The sequence below is a fragment of the Protopterus annectens genome, chromosome 8.part0, assembly GCF_019279795.1.
Source record: "Protopterus annectens isolate FY-2018-M chromosome 8.part0, PAN1.0, whole genome shotgun sequence".
Taxonomy (NCBI): domain Eukaryota; kingdom Metazoa; phylum Chordata; order Ceratodontiformes; family Protopteridae; genus Protopterus; species Protopterus annectens.
Genome location: NC_056741.1, coordinates 1,208,099,821 through 1,208,123,448, shown reverse-complemented (window position 1 = coordinate 1,208,123,448; position 23,628 = coordinate 1,208,099,821). Strand labels below are relative to the sequence as shown.

Genomic DNA, 23,628 nt, shown 5'->3' with positions numbered 1-23,628 from the left:
TCTATGTAAATAGAGTAACAGGTCAAAGCTTGACATCTGTGACGTGTTTTTTTTTTTTTTCAAAAGTCATATTCAGCAACTGCAAAATACAGCTCATAACTAGTAATGCTTGTTATCATTGTGTTGACATTATAAAACTGTGTTAACTTGCTGTATTAAAAGAAAACTAAAGGTTTTGTTTCCCAATGTGTTTCTAGTTAAAATATACATACTAATATAGATAGTTTTGGATTTAAAATAAAACAGATGGAATGTATACAGTGATAGATATGTTTAAAAATGTATAAATGCATGTGCATATCTATTTGCTTGTTAGATGCATATACACATCTGTTGCTATAATATATGTAGAAATTATATAGTTAAATATGTGTATTTCTGTTTGCTAGCATACATATATTCTGGTACAGCTTGAGACAAGCTGAAGGTTCAGTGTCTAGAATTTGATTCAAGGACTATAAATAAAAATGCAGCACCGAGACAAGGCAGGCAGCATTCAACACACAGACATCTGCATTTGATTTACATCATTCTGAACATCAAAACAGAGGGAATTACAATATTTCACAAATAAAACTTAGTTGGGAAAATGCTACACAAAACAGAACACAAGACAATTTCAGTTGTAAAAAGCATACAGCATGTACCTTTGGGAGGATAACATTTAACACAAATGTAACAGCATGGTTAGTTGAAGAAGGTCAGGCATACATAAAAGCAGGAAAAGAATCAAAGATTGACATAAACATTTCAATAAACAGCTCTGTCTCTATTAGATGCTGTACATTACCTCAAAAATGTAACAGTTCTGACAAGGAAAGACTGCAAAAATGTCACAGTGTGTAGACAATAACACAAAAATAAGAATAAACTCAACAGGGGAAAAAAGGGTATTTGTATAAAGAACAGAGTAATACAAAAAAGGACCATGGGTTAAAATACTTACCATTTTGGGTAACAGGCCAATACTTCATACAGATCAAATGGTAAAAATACCATCCACTTGTACTATGATAGGACGACAATACCAAAAAAAAAAAATATTGCACTTCAATATTACATTTCCAAGTTTTAAAGATACCAAATGCAGATTTAAAAGAGCTTGGTATAAAAACTAGTAGAACAAGATATCTTACAGATTGTACATTTACAAGCACAATGGAAGTAAGTCATTACAAGTATATTTAATAGACAGATTGCAATTTAGTGCTAATGTATCTAAATTTGTAAATTGAATAAAATGTTGTGTAAATGAACAATGTTGTTGTATCTTTCGGCTTTTCCTGGTTAGGGGTCACCACAGCGGAACTTCGGTCCGCTAATGATTGGCAGTAGATTTTTACGTACCAACTTGCCAGGCCTGACGCACAACCTTCAATGAAGGTATGCCCATTCACACATGTCTCCACACAGAAGATGCTTTAGCTGAGAATCGAACAGGACAACGTCTTACTGTGAGGTGACAACACTACCGCAGCACCACCACCGCAGCTTGAACAATATTGCCTTCAAATTTCAAAATGTTTGTTAAAGTGGCACCACAGTTTGCATGTGTGGTTTCAAATAACACAGTGTTAATAGTAAAAGACAAAAACAAAAGCTGACACTGCCCATAATTGGTGGAATATATTCATAGGGTGGTCACCATCTGAAACCAAATTGTTAAATTGGTTAATACATCCTGTGTTGGTAGTCTTAGGGGTCATAATAATAATAACAGCTTGGAATTGTTTTATATGCTGCAGGTTACAAAGAGTTGCAATAACCCAACAAGTTATGATTGTAAATATGAACAAAGTGGTAAATGCTGTAAATAATAATGCCAATGAAACAAATGCAGTCTTTTCTTTAACTAAAGTTGAGTCCATTCCTCATAACAAAAATATAAAATAATGGAACTGAAAGAATAATAGTTCACTGTCCTTTCACTAGCATGATTATTAGCTTGAATAAAAAGCTGCAAGAATGGTATGAAATATAAAGGATTGATTTAGGAATAGTATAAAATGGTAAAAAATAAGAAGTAGTAAGTGTGCTGGCATAGCTTAATTAGATACTGGCATCCATGTAAAGGAGTATGTTATTGAGAAACAAAGTCTGTAAAAATAACTGTGCAGGTAGCGGCTGGAAGGACATCAACAAAGTAAAGCGATGTAACTTCAAGCAAGATGAAGTTGGAACACCACGTTTCAGATAATGCAAGACTGAGTTTCCTTGGACCACCAAACTTAAAAAGAATCAAGGACAAATCATAAATTAAAAGAACAAAGAAAAGTGTTACACAAAGGAAGATTGTAATACATCAACTGAGAAAAAATATCAGGCTTTTGGTATAAATACGAGTGTGTATAAACAAGCTTTGGGAATTTGCCATAGAGAGCTGACGACATCTGTGTTGCATGCTTGTAGATCCGAAAAGAAAATATAGTAGTAAATGCGTATTAACTGAAGCAGTTTGTCTCGGTGTATTTATTGTACTTAGTACAACACAGTAATAAGACTAGTTGGTCACAATAAATAGTTAAATATACTTAGGTATGCATGCATGTAAATTCAAGTAACAGCAAGAAACCAACAGAAGGCAGAGTATATAATTCATCAGGTTTAAACTGTAAGATTATCACAATACACCCTGCCTGAAATGCCTTTGCTAGAATTCTGGAGAGGAAACTGTGGTCAGTACTTCAGCTGTAGATTCAGCAGGAACATTTTATTTCATATTGGTTATAAAATGGTGTGTCAACTATTTAGTTTTGCACAGTTGTCTGCGGTGATATGAGAGTATGCTAATTCAGTCTGTACTCGTTTTGCCAACTTTCAGAGGACTTACAACTGCTTGTCTGTGCTTGTACTGTTGGAATATCTTGCAGAAGTGTAAGGTGTGCAGGCTGCTGTGCCTTCTACTACCACAGAGATAGTTATGTCCACATTCTTGACATTGAGTTTAGCTCATTTCAGGTGGGTGTAGCCTGCACCATGGGTGCATGTTATCACTCTTCCATGTCATAATTTTTCTGGCCAGGATATCAGTATGTAGCAGAGGATGGGGGTCAGTCCATTGTAGGGACCTAGAGGGGCCTTCACTGTATTTTGCCAATGATGTTCTTTACTGGCTTCATATCACTGTAACTTTAGACATGTTGAATGTGAAGCATGTGGGCTGAGAATCATAACCTTCTAATCTACGGTTATGGTGCTCCTCAGAAAAGAGTGGATTGCTGTCCTTATGTTAATGAAATACATGGGTGTCAGCATGCTGGCTCTGTGTGATTAAGACCTCTGCCGCACTCCTCCATGGCCTAGGGTTCAATCCTGATCTATGGTGACAGTCTGTATAGTGGCTACATGTTCTTCCCATGTCTGTTTGGGTTTTCTACAAATACTTTAGTTTTCATCCACATCTGGGTAGTACACAGGTCGCTGGCTACTCTAAACTGTTCAGAAATGTTATCTCTAGTTTTTCTGTTGTGCCCAAGGTCACAGCCAAAAGGGACTTGTGATACCCAGTTCACTTACCCAGATTAACAAATTAATAAATTAAATTAAAGCAGATGCCTTAGTGGAAATAAGTATATTTTGGTTTTGTTAATGACTGATGGCAAGGGAGAGCATAGCAATATGAGGTAAATGACAAGCTGCAGTCAAGTGGGTACAAAACTGATCTGTTGTGGTGAATCAGAAGTTGAGTTCCTAGACAAAGATCACTGTTTCCGTTATTCTGTTTCCCATCCACACATATGTTCACAGGCTGTGGACAGTGTCTCAAAAATATGTAAGTATAAACATCAGAAATTTACTGCAGAGTATTGATGGGTTTAATCTTCATGACAGGGAAAGTAGTTTGTTGATCCAGGTGAGTCTCTAAAGAGAGCCATTGCTCCATCAGGTTGAAAAGGGACACCTAAGGTGGTTATCCTGTATGGATGGACATTTTTGCTGGAGTGAGGTGTTAAAAAGCCATATGGCAGATCAAGCAAATCCAGGAGTGATTATTTTACTCCTCTGGCCCAGATCCCCCAAAGTAACCTTAAATCTCTGTCAGAGGAAAGGGATTTCTCCAACGTAAGCTGGAATTTGTGGAAAAGGAAAGGCAAATTAAATCAGCCATTTTCAGTTAGTTGCCATTGTGGTTCGAAGTGAGAAAATTGAAGGAAAGTGGTTTTAGTTATGTTTACCTCCATGAGGGATCCTGGACTTCATAGATGAACCCAGTCATACTTCTCAACTGAACAGGTTTTTGCAGAATGCCCACATTTTTGCCTCATATTTTTGGTCCATTTTTCATAAAATTGTGGTTTTCTGACAAAATACTGGCAATTTATTAAAGACTGAGGTTAGAAAATAATGACAGACATTTGAGTTCAAGACTTCATACCCTTCAGAAAATACATGCTAATGAAAAACCTGTTATTCTATCAACTTTCTAAGTTTGTAAAAGCAATATTTAAAAATTGTCTCTATTTTTGGGTCTTTTAGCTACTTTTATGTATGGCTTTGTCCAGATTTTTTGCTCTTAGAGGTTGAGAGGTATGACTCAGTTCCCTTGTGGTGATATAAACACCTCATTGAAGCACCTTGTTTACTTTGTGAAGTCAATTGGTCTGTAGCCCAGATACCTTCACATAAACAGAAAAGTATAAGGTTAGAATACTCAGAGTAAACGAAAGTCTGATTCCATGTGTCATCACAGACTGAGAATAATTTGCAGCCATAACAGCTGTGAAAGAAAAATGTCTTCAGCCTAGATGTCTGTTCAGAATTTAAATCTGGACATTTGTGTGGAAAGAGGAGTCTCTGGTGTCTAAAAGCCTACTCAAGAAAAAGAAATAAGACAGCTCAGGGTGTACGGTACACATGCTACTTTTGTTATCGGTGTTTGTTTTTCCAGCCTGCACACTTACAGCCAGCTGGTGGATGTGGATATAGTTAGTAGCACTGTTTAATATAATTATGCCAAATTAAACATTAGGATATTAGTTTGATAACAGTTGCAAGCACCCTTATCAGCTGTGTACTACAGAAAATGGAGAAACAGACCAGACTTCTACAAATGTGCTTTTACTTCGGGTAGGTACTGGTTATTACGATAAGACAAGGTAAGCAGAGTCTGACTTGAATTCTACAGGCATAGTCACTGGCAAGATTTGTGTCGAGGAGAGAAAAAAATGTCTTGCACACGTACTATGTTTTAGTTAGTTGTGCTTTTAAAATGGAAATGTGTTTATGTTCGTATAGTATAACCTGATTTTTTTTCATTTGTAGGCTTCTCCCTAGGTTCCACGGTCCAGTCACATACTAAAGGGATTTGGATGTGGTGTGTGCCCCACCCTACAAAGCATGATCACACTCTTGTTCTGCTGGACACTGAGGGGCTTGGAGATGTAGAGAAGGTAAGCCAATTTCTTTCTAGATGAAATATACATGTATATATATATATATATATATATATATATATATATATGTAAAATTTGCTTGTTTGAGGACCATCCCATGCTTCTTTAACTGTCTGATTCCATGGATGTATCTATGTCACCATTATTCCAATTTTTACAACCATACTCTTGTTTTTTTGTGTCTCGCTCAATACCAGACTTCAATAGTATTTGCCTTTAAGCAGGATAGGACAAGTCTTTAAAGCCTTTCCACAGACTACTTGGTTCTAATGGAAAGTAAGCAATAGTAATGAATACATTTGTTGTAATCCTTGGGTACCATGTGTTATTCTGCCTCTGCATATTGAGAAACATCTGACATAATTTAATGCAAATGTACTCATGCACATGTGACCCTACCAGGCAAGCTTACGTTTGACTATTATGGACATGGTGTATAACAAGATGGATTCTTCATTGTACAAACAGCTGCATTCTCTATGGCCCTGCATCTTCCTTTCTGATCATGTTTCCCATCCTTTACTACCTCAGGATGTGAGATCTGCTTTACTTCCAGATCATATCTCCAGCGCTGGATGCCATAGTACTGCTTCTAGCTTACCACATGACTGCGCATATGTAATATCTAGCTATTTATTTAAAATGTGTTTCTATTAACTAAAACTCACACTCTAGAATGCTGTAGATTGTCTTGTAAGTTTAGGTATTTATTTGTGTGCAATATTGTGTCATTTTCTGTCTTTATTTTAGTATTAAAATCAGTTAAACTTATGCATACACAAATTAACCTTTGATGGCATTTTTTCACATTACAAATATTTTAGCTTTAGCATGCAGCACTAGTCCACATGTGTGATAAGAAAAGATGAAGTATACAAAACATACGGGTTCTATTACAACTATAACAATATGTAGGATGCATCATACCTTTACAACTTTTTATGTAGATTCTTGAATGGTCTTGCAGTTCTTTTTCCTAGTAACTGTCAGTAGAAAGTATCTATATTTTTAGGTTGCTCACAAATATTCTTCAAATTCAAAATGCTTTGATGGAAGTGGCAGTTCAAGCTACAAGTACCTTAGCTTTAGAAGTTGAAATCTGTTTGAGATTTGAATAACCAGTTCCTACTGACTGAAAATATTTGTGCTATGAACTGTAAACTGAGGATTGCTTAGCTAATACTGGGTGGTCTGTCCCCAACTCTAAACATCAGAAAACAGCAGAAACTATGACTTTTGATCAGGATAGCATCTGCATTTCACTAACTGAAATCTAGACCAAGTACTTCATTGCAATGAGATAAAGTACACATATTTGGATTATTCACTGCACACCCACACTGAGTTTAACACATGCTTGAGGTCTGCACACTGATGAACCCAGGAACCAACAGTACCTGCACTTACCCTTTCCTAATTATAGTTGGTGCTGCCACTACTGTTGGTGATACTTTTTTGCTTTTCCTCTTCACATTTTTGGATTTGCATCTTGTATCTTTAAAAGGTCATAGCTGGAAAATAGGATTCTGAAAACCAGCCCTTTTCAGCAAGTAAATAAATAAAATAAAATAAAGTAAATACATTAAACAGTCTAGTATTTTGAAAAGTGCATTATGACTGACTCCAAATACTGCCTCACAACCTAACAATCTGAGCATGTAAGATGCTATGATTTAATAATTGTTTTCTGCAAGTACAACAATTTAGGGTTACCACCTGTCCCATTTTGTGAGGGACAGTCCCTCTTTGGGCAGTTGTGTCCTGACAAAAGATCTTAAAAATGGCAAATGTCCTGAGATTTTAGGACAAAATTATTTCCTATATTTTATGTAATAGTTGCATTAAACAGTCTGTATCTAAAATACCTAAATGTTATAAGAAATAGAATAAGCAACTAAAATGCTACAAGAATAAGCATTTATTTAGGCAAAAAAGTTAAGTTCTATCCTTTGTACTGACCGTGGGTATGTGTCAGCCTGTAAAATCTGATGTTTGTACCGAAAATGTCCCACTTTGGCCATTTGAAAAGGTGGCAACCCTACAACAATTTGAATATAAAGGCAGTCCTTGTTTTAATGAATTAGAGTCCAGTCCTTTGTGCTGGCCTTAGGTATGTTTTTTCCTGCAAAGATTCTCATTTCTGTAAAAAAAAAAAAATCCTAATTTGGATATTTGAAAAAGTAGTAACCCTAAGTATGAGTGAGTTAGCCAGTATAATTTCCTTAGCAAAATCGGTCAAGAACTGTTTAATTCTTTAAAGGAGGATACACTTTGGACTAAGTGTTAAGTCATTCTTTGAATGTAAAAACTGAACATCAGATTCTGATAAATGACACCTAAAAGCACATTATTTTAACTACATTTAAAGTGAAGCATGTACTGAGAATACTGCAGACATAAAGTAATAGCTTTGAATTAAGCAAAGGACCAAATGCTACTAGCTATATCTGTGTGTTATTAAAGCTGGCATGAAACTTAATATTTACGTTTTTATTTTTTGATGGAAAGAACAGAGTGGAGCCATCCGCATAATAGATCAAGTGAGAGGGACCATAGATTTTGGACATGTAATTCACAAAAAAGGTGAAGACAAGAAAATCATGAACTGATCCTTGACGAACTTGAGAAAAGACAGAAAGAGGGCAGGAAGTGATTTGCGCCTGTCACATTGTCATTTAAATAGTTGAAAACAATCACAAGGCAGGATGCTAGATCCCACATCAAGCTATGAATCTGAAAAGAATTGTGACCTTAACTGTTGGAATTCTAAAAACAGAGTACCTGTGGACCGTCCTAAGTAAAGGTGAAAGGGACATAGTGTGTAAAAGTACAAATGGCTGTTAGTGCAAAGGGCTGTTTCATTTAGTCTCAGTGAAATCTTTGCTAGGATTCTGAGACAATGCTATGGTCTGATACATCCTGAAATCTTTATCTACAAATGCACTTTTCAAGAATTTTAGCAAGAAGACATAGACTGGCAACTGGGCAAAAATGTAAAAGTTCCAAGATGAGACACCAACTGAGGTGATCTGGAGAGAAAAAACAACATTCCTGGACAGAGCTGTTCAGAATTATGGCAACATAATAGCAACTACAGCCAAATAAAGGTATTTAAATAGAACAAAAACAAATACTAGAAAAGAGACCTTCCAATTTCTGAGCAATTTTCTCAACTAAACAAGCAGCGTCAGCAAAGTAAGAGAATGAAAAGTAGGAGAGAAATGTGAAGTAGAAGAATGAAAAGGTTGTAGAAGAAATGCAACCAAAGTAGGAAAGTGCTGGCAGGCCTGATCTGCAGCACTAGATTGCCAGAGGAAGGCAGGAGTAGGGGGTGGGTAGTTTACTGGCATTAATCATTAAATACATGGCCTTCAGAATTTCTTAAGCTTTTTTGTGAAGTGTAAAATGCAAATGAGTATACTGTAAATTCCTCTTATCCAGAAATGACTTAAACTCATTTGTTTTTAATTTTTTTGAAATATGAAACATTTTCGGCTAATTTGTTTACATATTATTACTTACAAGCTTTGTCTGGATTTACACAGTGCAGACTAGAGAAGTTGTTGACCGCAACTGAGCTCAAAATATAAGTATCTTGATTTTTTTTTTGATTATTTTTACAGATTACTGTTTTTAAAATTTAATATATATAAAGCACTCTGTCTATTCAGTATCTTCACAAATCCTTATCTGTTTAAAAACTTTCATTTGTCTCTCTAGTGCTTGCTGTCTGTAGGCTATTGTGTAAACTGAAACATTTCCTCTGTGTAATTATCTTTGGCTAGTGGGGCTGGTTCTTTTGTGTTCTTGTAAAAAAAAAAAAAAAAAAAGAAGCTGTTCTGGTTTTTAAGCCCTAACTTTGATAAGGTTTCTGTCTTTACACAGTGCAGACTGGAGAAGTTGTTGACCGCAACTGAGCTCAAAATATAAGTATCTTGATTTTTTTTTTGATTATTTTTACAGATTACTGTTTTTAAAATTTAATATATATAAAGCACTCTGTCTATTCAGTATCTTCACAAATCCTTATCTGTTTAAAAACTTTCATTTGTCTCTCTAGTGCTTGCTGTCTGTAGGCTATTGTGTAAACTGAAACATTTCCTCTGTGTTATTATCTTTGGCTAGTGGGGCTGGTTCTTTTGTGTTCTTGTAAAAAAAAAAAAAGAAGCTGTTCTGGTTTTTAAGCCCTAACTTTGATAGGGTTTCTGTCTTTACACAGTGCAGACTGGAGAAGTTGTTGACCGCAACTGAGCTCAAAATATAAGTATCTTGATTTTTCTTTTGATTATTTTTACAGATTACTGTTTTTAAAATTTAATATATATAAAGCACTTTGTCTATTCAGTATCTTCACAAATCCTTATCTGTTTAAAAACTTTCATTTGTCTCTCTAGTGCTTGCTGTCTGTAGATACTTGGTGGCTTTGCAGTTGCCCGCCCCCACTGTGACACACCTCCCAGTCTAGTGTCATTAGCTCATTCTGCCTAATACAGAGAGAACATTTCCTTTTTCCCTTTCAAAAAGTAAAACAAAACTTTTTTTTTTTTTTTCTCTCTTTCGCCTGAACCTTCTTGTGTTCTGACTGTCCTTCTCAAACATTTTGGAAATATACAGTATATTTCAGAGCATTTGTTATAACTGTATTTGCTATAACTGATTTAAGTATTTTTTTCTGGCTTTTTGATTATTTACTGCTTAGCGACTGCATTTTCACATGTTTATACAGCTCTGCATTCTATTTAAACTGTTTTTGTGTTGATTAACTGTTTTGCACTTTTAAAAAGTTATTTGTTGCTTAATTTTACCTGTAGGCTAACACACTCAAGTGTGCTAGCCATTTAAAAGCATTTATAGCATTTACTGTCTGTTTTTCCTCTGTTTTCTGCAAAAAAGAAAAAAAAACAAAACAAAAAAAATCTTGTTTTCCCGCCTTACTGAACTAGAATAGTCCAGTCTTCAGAGTTTGCTGATCTCTGGGCTTTGTCTTGGTTCCTGTGCTATTCCATATCCTTATTTGGATAAAAGGAAGCATCTTTGTTCACCAGTGAGAGTGGGGAGCACTGAGCAGCCTATTTGTCCCTAGAGGAGTGGTTCCAGCCAGAAACTTGTAGTCTATTGGCCATTTTGGGTCAATTCCTAGCTCTTTTCAACCCCCTGTAATAAAGCCTGCTTTAGCACGCTTTTTCGCTAGTATTCAACTCAGCACCGCTCCTCGTGGTGTCCTGCAGAGTTCTACAAGCAGCAGAGAGCAAAAGAGTGACTTTTTCCTGATTTAAGTATTTTTTTCTGGCTTTTTGATTATTTACTGCTTAGCGACTGCATTTTCGCCTGTTTATACAGCTCTGCATTCTATTTAAACTGTTTTTGTGTTGATTAACTGTTTTGCACTTTTAAAAAAGTTATTTGTTGCTTAATTTTACCTGTAGGCTAACACACTCAAGTGCGCTAGCCGTTTAAAAGCATTTATAGCATTTACTGTCTGTTTTTCCTCTGTTTTCTGCAAAAAAGACAAAAAAAATCTTGTTTTCCTGCCTTACTGAACTAGAATAGTCCAGTCTTCAGAGTTTGCTGATCTCTGGGCTTTGTCTTGGTTCCTGTGCTATTCCATATCCTTATTTGGATAAAGGGAAGCTTGTTTGTTCACCAGTGGGAGTGGGGAGCACTGAGCAGCCTATTTGTCCCTAGAGGAGTGGTTCCAGCCAGAAACTTGTAGTCTATTGGCCATTTTGGGTCAATTCCTAGCTCTTTTCAACCCCCTGCTATAAAGCCCGCTTTAGCACGCTTTTGCGTGATTTAGCGCGGAGTTGCCCATAGAGCACCATCGGGCAGCGCCGATTAAACAAGGTTAAACTATTTCTGGCTCCGTAAAGTCTGCTCTTCAATTTTTCCCTTAGAACTTCTCTACTTGCAATCTAAACAGTCTATTCTCTATCTCAAAAGCTCAGCACTTGCTCCTAAAGCATTTTTATATAGGTAAAGTACTTATATACTAAACAAAGTACTACATTAGCCTAGAATCCCCTTGAGTACCCATTTCCCTATAGGTCCCTTCTGACTCAGTTACACAGCAAACTTTTTCACTTTTTCTAGCATGTCGAAGGGTCAGTTGCTAGCGTCCTCTCCTGTTCAGCTGGTGAATCTGGGCATCTTGAGGCAATGTTACAATTGCCTCATGTACACAGACAACCCACTCCTTCTCCCACAAAACACAAATACATGTGAGAGATGCAACTATACAGCCAAACTGGAGGCTGAGCTCTCTCAACTCAGGACTGGCAAGACCAGACAGGAGGAGAAGGAAACCACGCACACCACAAACCCAGTTTCACATAGAACTATCACAACTGCAAAACAAACACATAAACACACAAAGACATACTCGGAGGCACTGATCAAAAATCTACCAAAACTACAGAGGCCTCCAAAGCAGACACCCAAGCAACTGCCACCTCAAGACATAAGACATGCAACACATAGTTCTCAAAGTCAGTGTGCTAAACAGTCACAGCCCTTAAGGCCAAACACAATGCCAGACACACTTGTTATAGGTGACTCCATAGTCAGACACACTGACGTCCCACTCACCAGACTGAACAAGGAAAAGATCACAGTAAGCTGCCTGTCGGGCGTTGGAATCCGCCACATAACACAAGCACTCAGGTCACTCCACAGCAAGTACAAGTATGACTCAGTCATTGTCCATGCCGGTGTGAACGACCTGAGACGTACCTCCCTGGACTACATGAAAAGAGACATAGAGGAGCTCTCAGATTATGCAGCCCAGGCCGGTATGACCCTGACCCTGAGCAGTATCCTACCCTCACCAAGAATGATGCCACAATACAGAGACAAAATGATCAGCTTTAATAATTGGCTTAATTACTGGTGTCATTCTAAGGGGATCCAATGTCTGTCTGCCTGGGATGACATGCTTGACAAGCCACGCTGCTTCACAAGGGACGGCTTGCACCTGTCACCCCTGGGCTTCCGGATATTGGCAAAGGCTCTTGCCACCCCATAGTGCCTTTTTAGGCAAGGCTCAAATGATAAACCTACCGCCTAGAAAACAAAAATGGAAAAAGCTAAGGGTAATACTGCTCAATGCCAGAAGTCTAAACCTCAAGATGCATGCCCTCAAGCCCTCCTCAGTATGGAGAACATCGATGTCTGTGCTGTGACTGAAACCTGGTTCAAGGCTCCTGAGAGCACCCCAGCACTATCAGGTTATACCTCATATCATGCTCCGCCCCAAAATCCGGACCGAACCACAAAAGGAGGGGAGTATCCATATTCATAAAGGATACCCACACCTCCAGGTTAGTGGCAATGCACGAAGCATCGGAGACCATCCAGGTGCAATTAACCATAGGTAAAACTGCCCTACAGTTTGTAGCATGCTACAGACCACCCTCTCAAACTCAGGAAACCCACACAGCCTTCCTGAAGACACTGGAGAGTATGAATGTCTCTCCAAACACCATCATATTGGGTGACTTCAACTACCCAAACATAGACTGGGAACATTACTCAAGCCCCAACACCCTAGCCCAAAGGTTCCTGGAGTTCATAAACTCAAATGCTATGGAACAACTAGTCACCATTCCCACAAGAGGAGAAAATATACTAGACCTGATCATCACAAACATGGGGACAAAATGCTCCACACCGGAAGTATATCCCTCATTGGTGAGATCGGACCATAAATTAATCTCACTGGAGATCCACATCCTGCCCCCAACCCCAGCAAAAAAGACCACAGTGAAGAACTTCTCAAAAGCAAACTTCACACTTCTTAAGACTGGAGTAGTATCCTTCAAGGCCCCCGAGTCAGTGGAAACCACAACCCACGCTGCTGAAACCCTTACAAATGCCTTCTACGAGCACCTCCAGGAATGTATGGATCAAGCAATCCCTAATAAAATCAAGACCCTTTCAACCAAAGGCAGACGCCCGGTCTGGTGGACCCCAGCCATAAACAAACTCTACAACAAGAGGAGAAAGCTACTATATGACAGAGCAAAATCCCTAAAAGGGAAGGCATCTCTGATCAATACTAGCAAAAAACTATGATCACTCATAAAATCATCCAAGGCCAACTTTGAGAGAAAAATTGCTAAAGACACAAAAGACAATCATAAGGCCTTCTTTAGCTATGTTAGAAACCTGGGTGGAAACTCCCAGATATGCTCAGAATTAGTCCAAAATTATACAAAAATCACTGAACCCACAGACATTGCCAACATACTGGCAGACAGGTTCAGTGCAAATTTCTCCCTCCCACCCCCAAAAGGAGAAATATCTATCCCACCAGAGTCTAGCCTCCCAAACATCTCAGATGCCCAGGTGAGAGCTGCTCTCTCTAAAGCAAAACACAGCATCAATGGGACCGGACGGTGTCCCCGGCTGTGTGCTACACGAATTCAATGAGGAACTAAACCCACACATAAGGCTGCTGTTTAATCTTAGCCTTACTACAGGATACGTACCCAAAGAATGGCGACGGCAACTGTGGTCCCACTCTACAAAGGCGGTGCATCTACGGACCCTGGAAATTACCGCCCCATAAGCTTGACGAGCCTTGTCTGCAAAGCTATGGAGAGGATCATAATGGAACTCATAAATAAAGACATTGGGGACCTACAGACACTGGATCCTACCCAATTTGGCTTTGTCAAGGGCAGATCCTGCCTCTTGAACTTGGTCAACTTTTTCGAAACAGTCACTAAGGCCATTGATGAGGGTAAGGCAGTTCACACAGCCTACCTTGACCTAGCAAAAGCGTTTGACACAATACCCCACTCGGGCATCATAGAAAAGCTCACCAGCTTAGATGTAAACCCATATGTCACAAGATGGGTTGCAAACTGGCTCAAGGACAGAACCCACAGGGTTAGAGTTGCTGGTGCCATGTCAGACTCTAAGCCAGTCACGAGTGGTGTCCCACAGGGCTCAGTCCTGGGCCCCCTCTTATTCGGCATTTATTTTTCTGAAGTGCAGGCAAACATAGGGGGATTGTGGCTGACAAAATTTGCAGATGACTGCAAACTGGGCGCCATAATTGACACTCCATCAGACACAGACATCCTCCAGAGAGGTCTCATAGAAATGGATAACTGGTGCCAGAGCCATGGCCTTAAGCTAAATGCCAAAAAATGTATAGTCATACCCTTTGGGAAAAACAAGGTAACCCCTAATTACCACATAGGTGGTAATCCATTAAACACGGAAGAAGTTATCAGGGACCTGGGGACCCAAGTTGACAGTAACCTCTCTTTGACACTCACATTGCCAAAGTGGTCAAGACCACCTTCTACATTGCCCACCTGATCATGAAGGGATTCACATCCAGATCAGGAGAGGTCATTGTACCACTGTACTCTTCACTTATCAGACCAATGATTGAGTACAACGCCCCATTCGGAATGTACCTTACCCGACACCTGCAGCAGTTGGAAAGACCCCAAAAGTTCCTCACCAAAAGGATAAAGGGGCTCAAACATATGTCATACGCTGCCCGACTGAAGAAACTCTAGCTCTATTCAGTCGCATACCGTCTGCTCAGAGGTGATCTGTGCCTGACATACAAGGCCATGTCCAACCCGGAATTAATGGACATGCTCCACCTCATAAAATCCAAATCCACCAGAGCCACGAGAGCAAGAAACGTAAACCTCAACACGGATATAAATAGGACATGCTGGAGGGACAGATTCATCACCCAGAGACTTCCTACACTATGGAACAGAATCCCAGTCCATGTGAGGCAGAGCCCCTCACTGACTCTGTTCAAGAGAAATCTTGACGAGTGGATGGGAGATCGTAGGTTTACCCCGGGAATCATCTCTGTGTCACTGCTGGACAGAGGCACAGCAAACTAATGGGTATAGTATTCTCATTCTAAGGGGTAGTGAAAGCCACACACACTCTGGCTAGGCTTATAAATGCCCTATGGCAGATAGCCTAGTATGAACCTATGAACCTATGAACCTATTTATCATAAAGGAGGATTCTTAAAGGTTACCACAAGGTGTACACTATGCGTACACCTTGAGATAACTTTTCTGGATTCAAGACACCATGCATACACCTTGAGATAACTTTTCTGGATTCAAGAACAGCCCTACCACAGTACTTTTGCTGTCTATTCATTTGGAAAGGTTATTCAAAGTGTTAACATAGTGTACACTTTGTGGTGCCATTTATGAATCCCTCCAAAATCTTTACTATCTCTGGTGATCTAAATAAGAGAAAGAGTTTTGCTTGCCTCTATCAGGCAGGTACCACTGAGTTATGAATGCCAAGAAAGGTATCTGTTAAGAATTTAACACCATCTAGTTCATGAGAGTGAAACAGAGACTAGCTAATGTGTTGAACAAAGAGGAAAGCATTACAGTTTTGTGCACTTCTTGTAACTGTGTATAATATGATCATCTCAGTTTTTATATGAGTCCAGCTATCTGAAATTGGAAGATGTTACTAAAGCCATCTGCAGCATTATTACTGCTGAGTGTTGAATGTTATCTGGGGGAGAACTTATCACTAAATATAGAATATTGTACTTGGAAACTTTACTATTTTTAATTACTAAGTTGTTTAATTGGGCTAAGTCATGCAGCCGATGAGAATTAATGGCCAGAATTCATGCTCCATTCAGGATTTATGATATAAAGGGCTCAAATTTACAATTTATTTTGAAAGTGAGACAGGAAACTATATCATTAAGGGGAATCTGTCAGAAAACACGTTTAAATCTTAGAGATTTAAATTTTTTTTACTAAAGTTAGAATCTAGCATTGGAATACTAAATAGAGAAAATGGTACAGAACCTGAGTAGAATCCTTAATGACATCAGTACATAGTTGACTTGATTATCACCATGTGCACTATATAAGTACATAGTGGACTTCATTATCACCGTATACACTATATAAGTACATAGTATACTTCAGTATCACCAGATGCACTCTACAGTGACCTAGACACTTTAGAGAAGAAACTGATGATAGTCCCTTTAAATCTGCAACAGACAAAATGAACTCAGTGTCACCAGATGTTATGGAACACCATCCATCACTACTGAAGGACTTAGCTATATTTAAAACTACAAATGGAAAACAAGAGCATTTTACGGATTGTCTCATTTATCTTGGAAATTACCATACCAGAAACAAACACTCAAAAATAATTACTAGATTTTTTTATTCAAAATACTTTAAAGGAAACTCTTCATAATTCAACTACAGGGATTAAACACACGATGTTACTCATTACACTTAATAACTGATCATCCCTATAGGGATCCCTTCACTGCTAAACTCTGACAATGGAACAGTCATATTTTTCTTGGTGGAATCTACAGTTTGGGAGATTACCTAACACCATCATTCTAGACCATGTTAAAAGAAGGTACAGTAAAACAAGTAGGCTTTTAATTAATATAACTTGAGAAAATATATCCTTAACAGTTAGTATGTTACAGCACAGGATGTAAATGAAAGTTTCAACCAGTTCTTTAAACAATGTCTCCTAAACTTCTTGTAAAAATATAAAAATCCTAAAATCAAAAATGGAAAATGTATTATACTACTGTAGAAAAAACTCTTTAGACAAATCAAGCTTAAACAGAGAAATGTAAGTGCTTTCTAAGTTGACAAGACTAAAGCAAAAGTGGATATAGCATGTTGTTTAATTATACAGGAGTAGTGAATGTAATAGTCTTCCAGTAAGTAATATCATAGCTCAACTGTGATTAATTCATATATGCTAACACGAGCAAATTCTGTGTCAGTTTCAAAATTACTGTATCCTCCACATTATAGATTATCTTCTCCAGTCATTACACTGATAACATTGACAGCAATAAAAAGGTGAAGAACACTAACTACATGGGACTAGATAATATTCTCAGCAGTTTACTGTAAAATGTGAGCAATAATCAGCTGAAACCACCACTTGTTCTTATTGATAAATCCCTTGAGGCAGACATGTTCAGGCATTAGGCTACTGTGGACTCCATATAGAAGGGGAGGGACATTATTTGACCCTCACAACTATAGATCAAGCACCTTACTTGTGTTTTTTCCAAATGTATGGAGTAAGTAATAGGTGGACCTGCACTGGGACACTGGTAACATTACAGCAATAGACTCAAGGCAAAATAAATTTGTCAAGGGACGCCTTCCCTAATTTGACATTTTTGGTAGTTGCCAGTGACATTTGATGATGTAATAGTGCCATATTATTACATACTGGCTATGTATGTGATGTAGTTTGATTTTACAAGGAATTGACACATCCCTTCCATACTTGTGTTATAGATAAACTACTTGAATTTATCATTAACAGTTTTATAGCTAAGTGAGTGACTAACTGGTTGAGGGAGAGAATGGAGAAGATGTTAATAACATTTTGCCTGTCCAAGTCTAATGAGATTCCAGTGGAGTCTGTCAGGGCTAAGTATTGAAGCTACTGCTAGCTGCTCTCTCTTTCAGATATAACAATAGACAGAGAGCAATGGCAATTGAAGTGCACAGAAGCCAGGAACCTACTAAATATTACAATGTCTGCAAATGATGCAAAATAGCATGGCATGGTTTGAAAAAAAAAAAAAGTAAATAGGCACTCAGTAGTACCAAACTTTAGGGGGTGAATATGTAAATATGTGCACTTTGGTTACAAAATTAATGGAGAGATACTAAAGACTGACAGTGAACTAAAAGATATAGGATTCTTTTGGGTAGTAAATTAAACCTTGTTTAACTTGCTGAAATCAGAGTAAAAAATCCTACTCTTTTAGCATGTCTGATACTCAGAGGTATATCCATTAGATCATGGAAGGTCATTATATATATTACTATATATAGTGACTCTCAGATCTACAATCAAATATAATACTTCATTCAGCAGTCTATAAGCAGGTGGCCTAAATCAGCATGAGAACATTCAGAGGTGCTTAACAAAGAAAGTACAGGGCCTGGAATCTATAAAACACTTTAATACAGTATAGGTGATGTCTCTATTCTCTGTATCACACAGTCTGTCAGAGAAGACTTGACATTTACAGCCATATCTGATATGATTCGTGCCAGATTATATAATGAGCAGTACACATACAATGTCCTGTAATCTATTGCTGTAAATTAACATAATTAGCAGTGACATGCAGGTGAGCAAGGCTGCTTCACAGGCTTTAATTCATCAGTTTGATTTTTGGCTAAGTAGCTTTTTATACTCTGCCTGTCCTCTCTGTGCCTTCCCACATCACAAAAATGCGATGTTGGTGATATAGCAATCTTCCAGATTATGTATGTATGTGTCTTAAAATGGTTTGGTGCCCCTTTCTGGACTACTCCACAGAATTTTGCCCTGAGTAAGAAAAGATCCAGCTCACCCGTGATCCTGAATTGGTTTAAAGATGGTTATCGGGGAGGGAAAAAATGAACAAAAGATTCGGGCAGATTTACTGCTCAGCAATTTTTAAAAACTTTGTAGCAAATTAACCTGTGCACTAAGGTTAAGCTCTTCTGTTACAGTATTTAAACACCAATAGTGATATATACGGACTACAAGACATTCCATGCTGTGGCAATAGTCAATCAGTTAGGTTTCTCAAAGACTAGTAGGTCATAAACTTTTAAATAAAGATGTATGAATCTTTGTACTTGAAAATCACTATAACCAAAATTAGCTGCTTTGATAAATGAGCTTTTATTGCATGACACTTGTATTCTTGTACTCTGCATCCGCACACCTATATGCAAACATTCATATCACGTGTTAGTGTTAAAGGTCACAATTTTCAACTGCATAAACAGCTTGCATGAACTGGAAACTAAAAATTAAATAAGCCAACACTGATTCAGAAGATTCTTTGTCTCCCAATAAATGGACTATATTGTCTTTCAGAGAGTTTGTATGCTGTTACACATTTGTCCATATATTTGGTTTTACATAAAATTTCATACTTATGTCATTGTGAGCTGAACAGAAACTTGCTGGAGTCCTTTAGAACATGCAAGTAATATTATAAATTAAGATTAATTATTTTATATAGAATGAGCACATGTTAGTTGGTATTTTCAATAAAGGGCTGAATATTTTATTCTAGCAAGTCTTTAGTCGTGTGTTTTGGAATATTTATGGTATACTAAGTATGCATACGAAATGATATTAACTGCTTATATAATTTTATACCTTAGTAATAATTTACTTATTTTGTTTTCATTAGAGTTTAATTATGGTAGGAACTGTAATTGTTTTCTGTGTTTGGCTCAGTTAGGCTATGAGCAGAGAGTGAAAATGTGCTATTGTTGACCAGAATAGCTCATTCAGGAACTTCTTAAAAGCGATCACATCTGTGCACATATGGGAATTAAATTCAGAAAGGTTATCATGAAATATACACATGATAGACACTTCACAATAGCCATTTTTGATTCAGAGACAGCCCTATCACACTGCATTAACACGATGACATACAACATCACGGTGGGCCATCTCTGTGGCCATGCTAAATGCTAATGAAGCACTGCAGGGGAGTAGCCTATTTTAATTAGACGTGTTCTGCCCCAGAAATGCCTGCTGTAAGGCTTTTACCCAGCTGTGCTATTTAAAAATCACTTGGCCTTGTAAAGTAACACAGCTGCTCATGTTAATGAATGTGATAAAAAGCTCGTCTTCACCTGTTATGGAAGAGGTAAGTGCTGGGAAGTTTAGCAGACAGGTATTTTGTATGTGTGTGTGTGTGTGTGTGTGTGTGTGTGTGTGTGTGTGTGTGTGTGTGTGTGTATGTGTGTAGTTCTGCCTGGGAGGTCGCAGTTAGGAAATTACTTAGGGGATAGGTAGGGCAGGTGTATATTTGTGTGTGTGAGTACACGGGTGAGTATGTCTGAGTGTGATCAGATGTGTGTGTGTGTGTGTGTGTGTGTGTGTGTGTGTGTGTGTGTGTGTGTGTGTGTGTGTGCGTGCGTGTGTGCATGAATGTGTGTGGTGAGGCTGTCACACCTCCACACTCCCTAAACTGTCAATCATATCCTGCAGTACTGAGGGAGGTAAGGAACATTAGACACCAGGGATACTTTTCATATCATGCCTTAATGTCAGTTAAAACAAAAAAAAGATTTGTAATATGAAAGCTGTAGGTCTGGGAGGGACAATAGACACCAGGAAAAAGTCTTTACAGTGTGACCTAAAGGCACTAATGAAGATTAAACCCTATACTATTGCACTTCACTCAGAGGATACTAGTCCTTTGCAACACTACTATACACAAGGGATTCTTGAAAATACTACCCAAGTCTCTAAAACAAGAAAAAATATGTAAAACTAAGGGGAGGTTTCAAACCCTTCAGCCTTTACAAAGAAAGCAAGAACATTAACCCACTACGAGAAATAACCCATTAGTGAAGGTGTTATTTTTATAGAAGACATGAAGTTCCAAAGTCTGACACAATCAAGTGCTTGTAAAAACTCTATGAAGTATGACGGAAAGGTACATACAAGGGGCAAGAACAGGAGTGTCTTGTAAAATCAAGGGCAGTGAGTTGGGGGTTGGTGTGCTGAACATAATCCAAATGAATGTGACTCCATAGCATGACCTACAGCTGGAGATCATGTCCAGCATTTAGTGTCTTAGGGAAAGTATTTAGCAATGCCCCTATAGCCACTGCTCAGATATCGTCCAAAGATACATTTCTGGCAAAGCAAGAGGTAGTCACAACTCTTTGCTCTACTCAGAGGTAACGCCTTATTATATTTTAGATAACAGAACTGGAACCACTATGAGCACCTGAAGTCAGACTTCCTTAATAACACCGTCTGTGGCATTTTCCCTGAATGTACATACACTGCACATTCAGGGAAAGTCACTAAAACATTTTTATGTGGGTTAGCAAGTCCCCTTGCATCCCCACAATCCCCCTTACTTATATATGCAAATAACACAGTTTCATAAGCCTTGGTGGAAACGAGACTTTTAAAGGTGAAACACCTCTCACACTACTGCAACTTAATACCATAGCAAGCACATTCTAGGAGACTGCCTTGGGTCAGGCACTTGTAAGTTATCGCTGTCCATAAGGGACATGGGTACCAGGCCCGGTGTAAATTTCTTATTCCCCATCCACTGGTCTAGGTTGCATTTAAACTGGGTAATAGATTAATTCATCTTCACATGGATGGGAAGCGAGTTCCATAGGAGGGGCAGTCTCTGGGACACAGCTCTTTCTCTCCAGCATGTTCTGTTCAAGTCACAGACAAAATTCAGATCCCTAGACCCTGTATTTCTGGTTCTCTTTGACTTAGAAATACGTAGGAGATACGTAACTGTGAGGTTTGTTTTTGCTTTGTATGCCAGGCATAGATCATCACTCTGCAATCTAGAAGAGACTGAGTTGAGGGAAAGGCTTTTAAAGCACTCTGCATAAGGCAGGTTTGTTACACCTTTCATTCTTTTGGTAAGGAGCCTCTGTGGTCACTGTAGTTGCTGCATATGCCTGGTCAGATACATACCAAATGGAGCATTAAACTGATTGGTCCAATAAGGGCAGAGTACAGTGGGATAATGACATCTTTGGACCTCGATACTATGCCCTTACTTAAAAGTTGTGCAACATAAAAGAATTTCTTCACCAGTTTGGCCATGTGGTAGTCAAACGTAAGGCTGCTGTTTATGTGCGTACCTAGGTCCATGACCACTGAGTCGACACTTAGGGGTGTATTATCAACATGGTAATTAGCTGGGATGGTTGACTTCCAAAGGGTACAATTATGCATTTCTTAGCACTGAGTTTAAGAACATGGCTGTGTCACCATTTGTTAGTCAGAGATATATCTTCATGAAGAATGCTAGTGTCTGCAGGGGAGTTGATGATAATCCCCATCTTACAATCATCTGCAAAGTTAGTCAGCCATATATCTTCAGCATTTGCTTTCATTTCAGAGAAATAGATGCCAAAAAGGAGTAGGCCCAGTACTGATTCCTGGGGATGCTGCTAGTGACTGGCCTCCTGGTGGAGATGGCTGCACTCATTTTGACCACCTGGGACCTATCAGTGAGCCATTTGGCTATTCAGTGGGTGGAGTATTGTATCAAAAGCCTTGGCCAGGTCGAGGTAAGCTGTGTGCAAAGTCTGACCTTCATCCAGTGCTTTGGTGACCCTCTTAAAAAGTCCACCAGATTTAATAGGCATGGCCTTTCTTTAACAAAGCCAAACTGTGATGGTTCCAGCATTTGCAGGTAACCTATGTCCTAATTTATCATATCCATGATGGTTCTTTCCATGGGCTTACATATGAGGCTGGTGAGTCTTATGGACCTGTAGTTACGAGGATCAGCATTTGGACCTCCTTTGTGTAGGGGAATGACTGTAGCCATCTTCTATTTCTTGAGTACAAAACCTGACGGAAGACTCCAGTTGAAAAGTGATTCAAGTGGACTAGAGAAGTCATATTTCGTGCTATTTATTAAACATCTTGGATGTTATATGGACCCATTGATGTAGTGTTTTTAGCATTGGAAAATGCACTGATGACCTGTTCCCTAGTAATGGTTGGCAGGGTTGCGTTTTGTAGCATTTCCTTTGGAATATTTGGGGGGGGGGGGCTGGAGGAGGAATTTGAACTGAACCTGTCAGCCAAAAGGTTGGCAATGGCCTCTGGTTCAGTGTGGATGATGCCATTTACAATAAGTTCTATGCGTTGTTGTGTATTTCTGCTGGGTTACAGACATAGCTGTAGAAGCTTTGTGGTTGTCCTTTGCCTGAGAAGCTTTTTTTTCTTCAAATTAAGCCTTTGAAGTATAAACTAATGCTCTTAGCTGCCATTAGTCAGGGCGATTTTAGTATGTATAGCTTTGTTCCTCCTATGTTTGACCAAGATTTTTTTTTTCTTTTGTTGTATAACCGATTGATGTGGTGATTCCACCAGGGTGGCTTGGCTTTTTGAGTTTGTCTTATTCTTAATATGAATGGAAACAGCTCACACTATACAGCTATCAATATGGCTGTACAGAGATTTGTGGTGTTTACTGGGTTTAGGGTACTTGGAATTTAGCCAAGGTGTTGCTTAGTAGAGAGAGATTAGCCTTGAAATAGTTCCTAAAGGTTTTTGATTTTGCTGGATCCTCAGATTTAATTTTTATTTCAAGTAATACTGCTTTATGGTCAGATCTAATGAGTGAATATATTACTTTGGGTGAGGCACTTTGCCCCCCCAATATTTCTGAGTACAAGATGAA

At 38.4% G+C, this 23,628-nt stretch overlaps 1 protein-coding gene across 1 annotated transcript in view; it reads left to right on the top strand.

Annotated features, from left to right (window-relative positions):
* The window catches only part of LOC122809312 (guanylate-binding protein 1-like), a 176,096-nt gene that overhangs the window by 35,119 nt on the left and 117,349 nt on the right, over positions 1–23,628 (top strand). Inside the window, exon 3 of the mRNA XM_044080710.1 lies at positions 5,263–5,390. Coding sequence (XP_043936645.1) covers positions 5,263–5,390 — 128 coding nt within the window. The remainder of the gene's footprint in view (positions 1–5,262; positions 5,391–23,628) is intronic.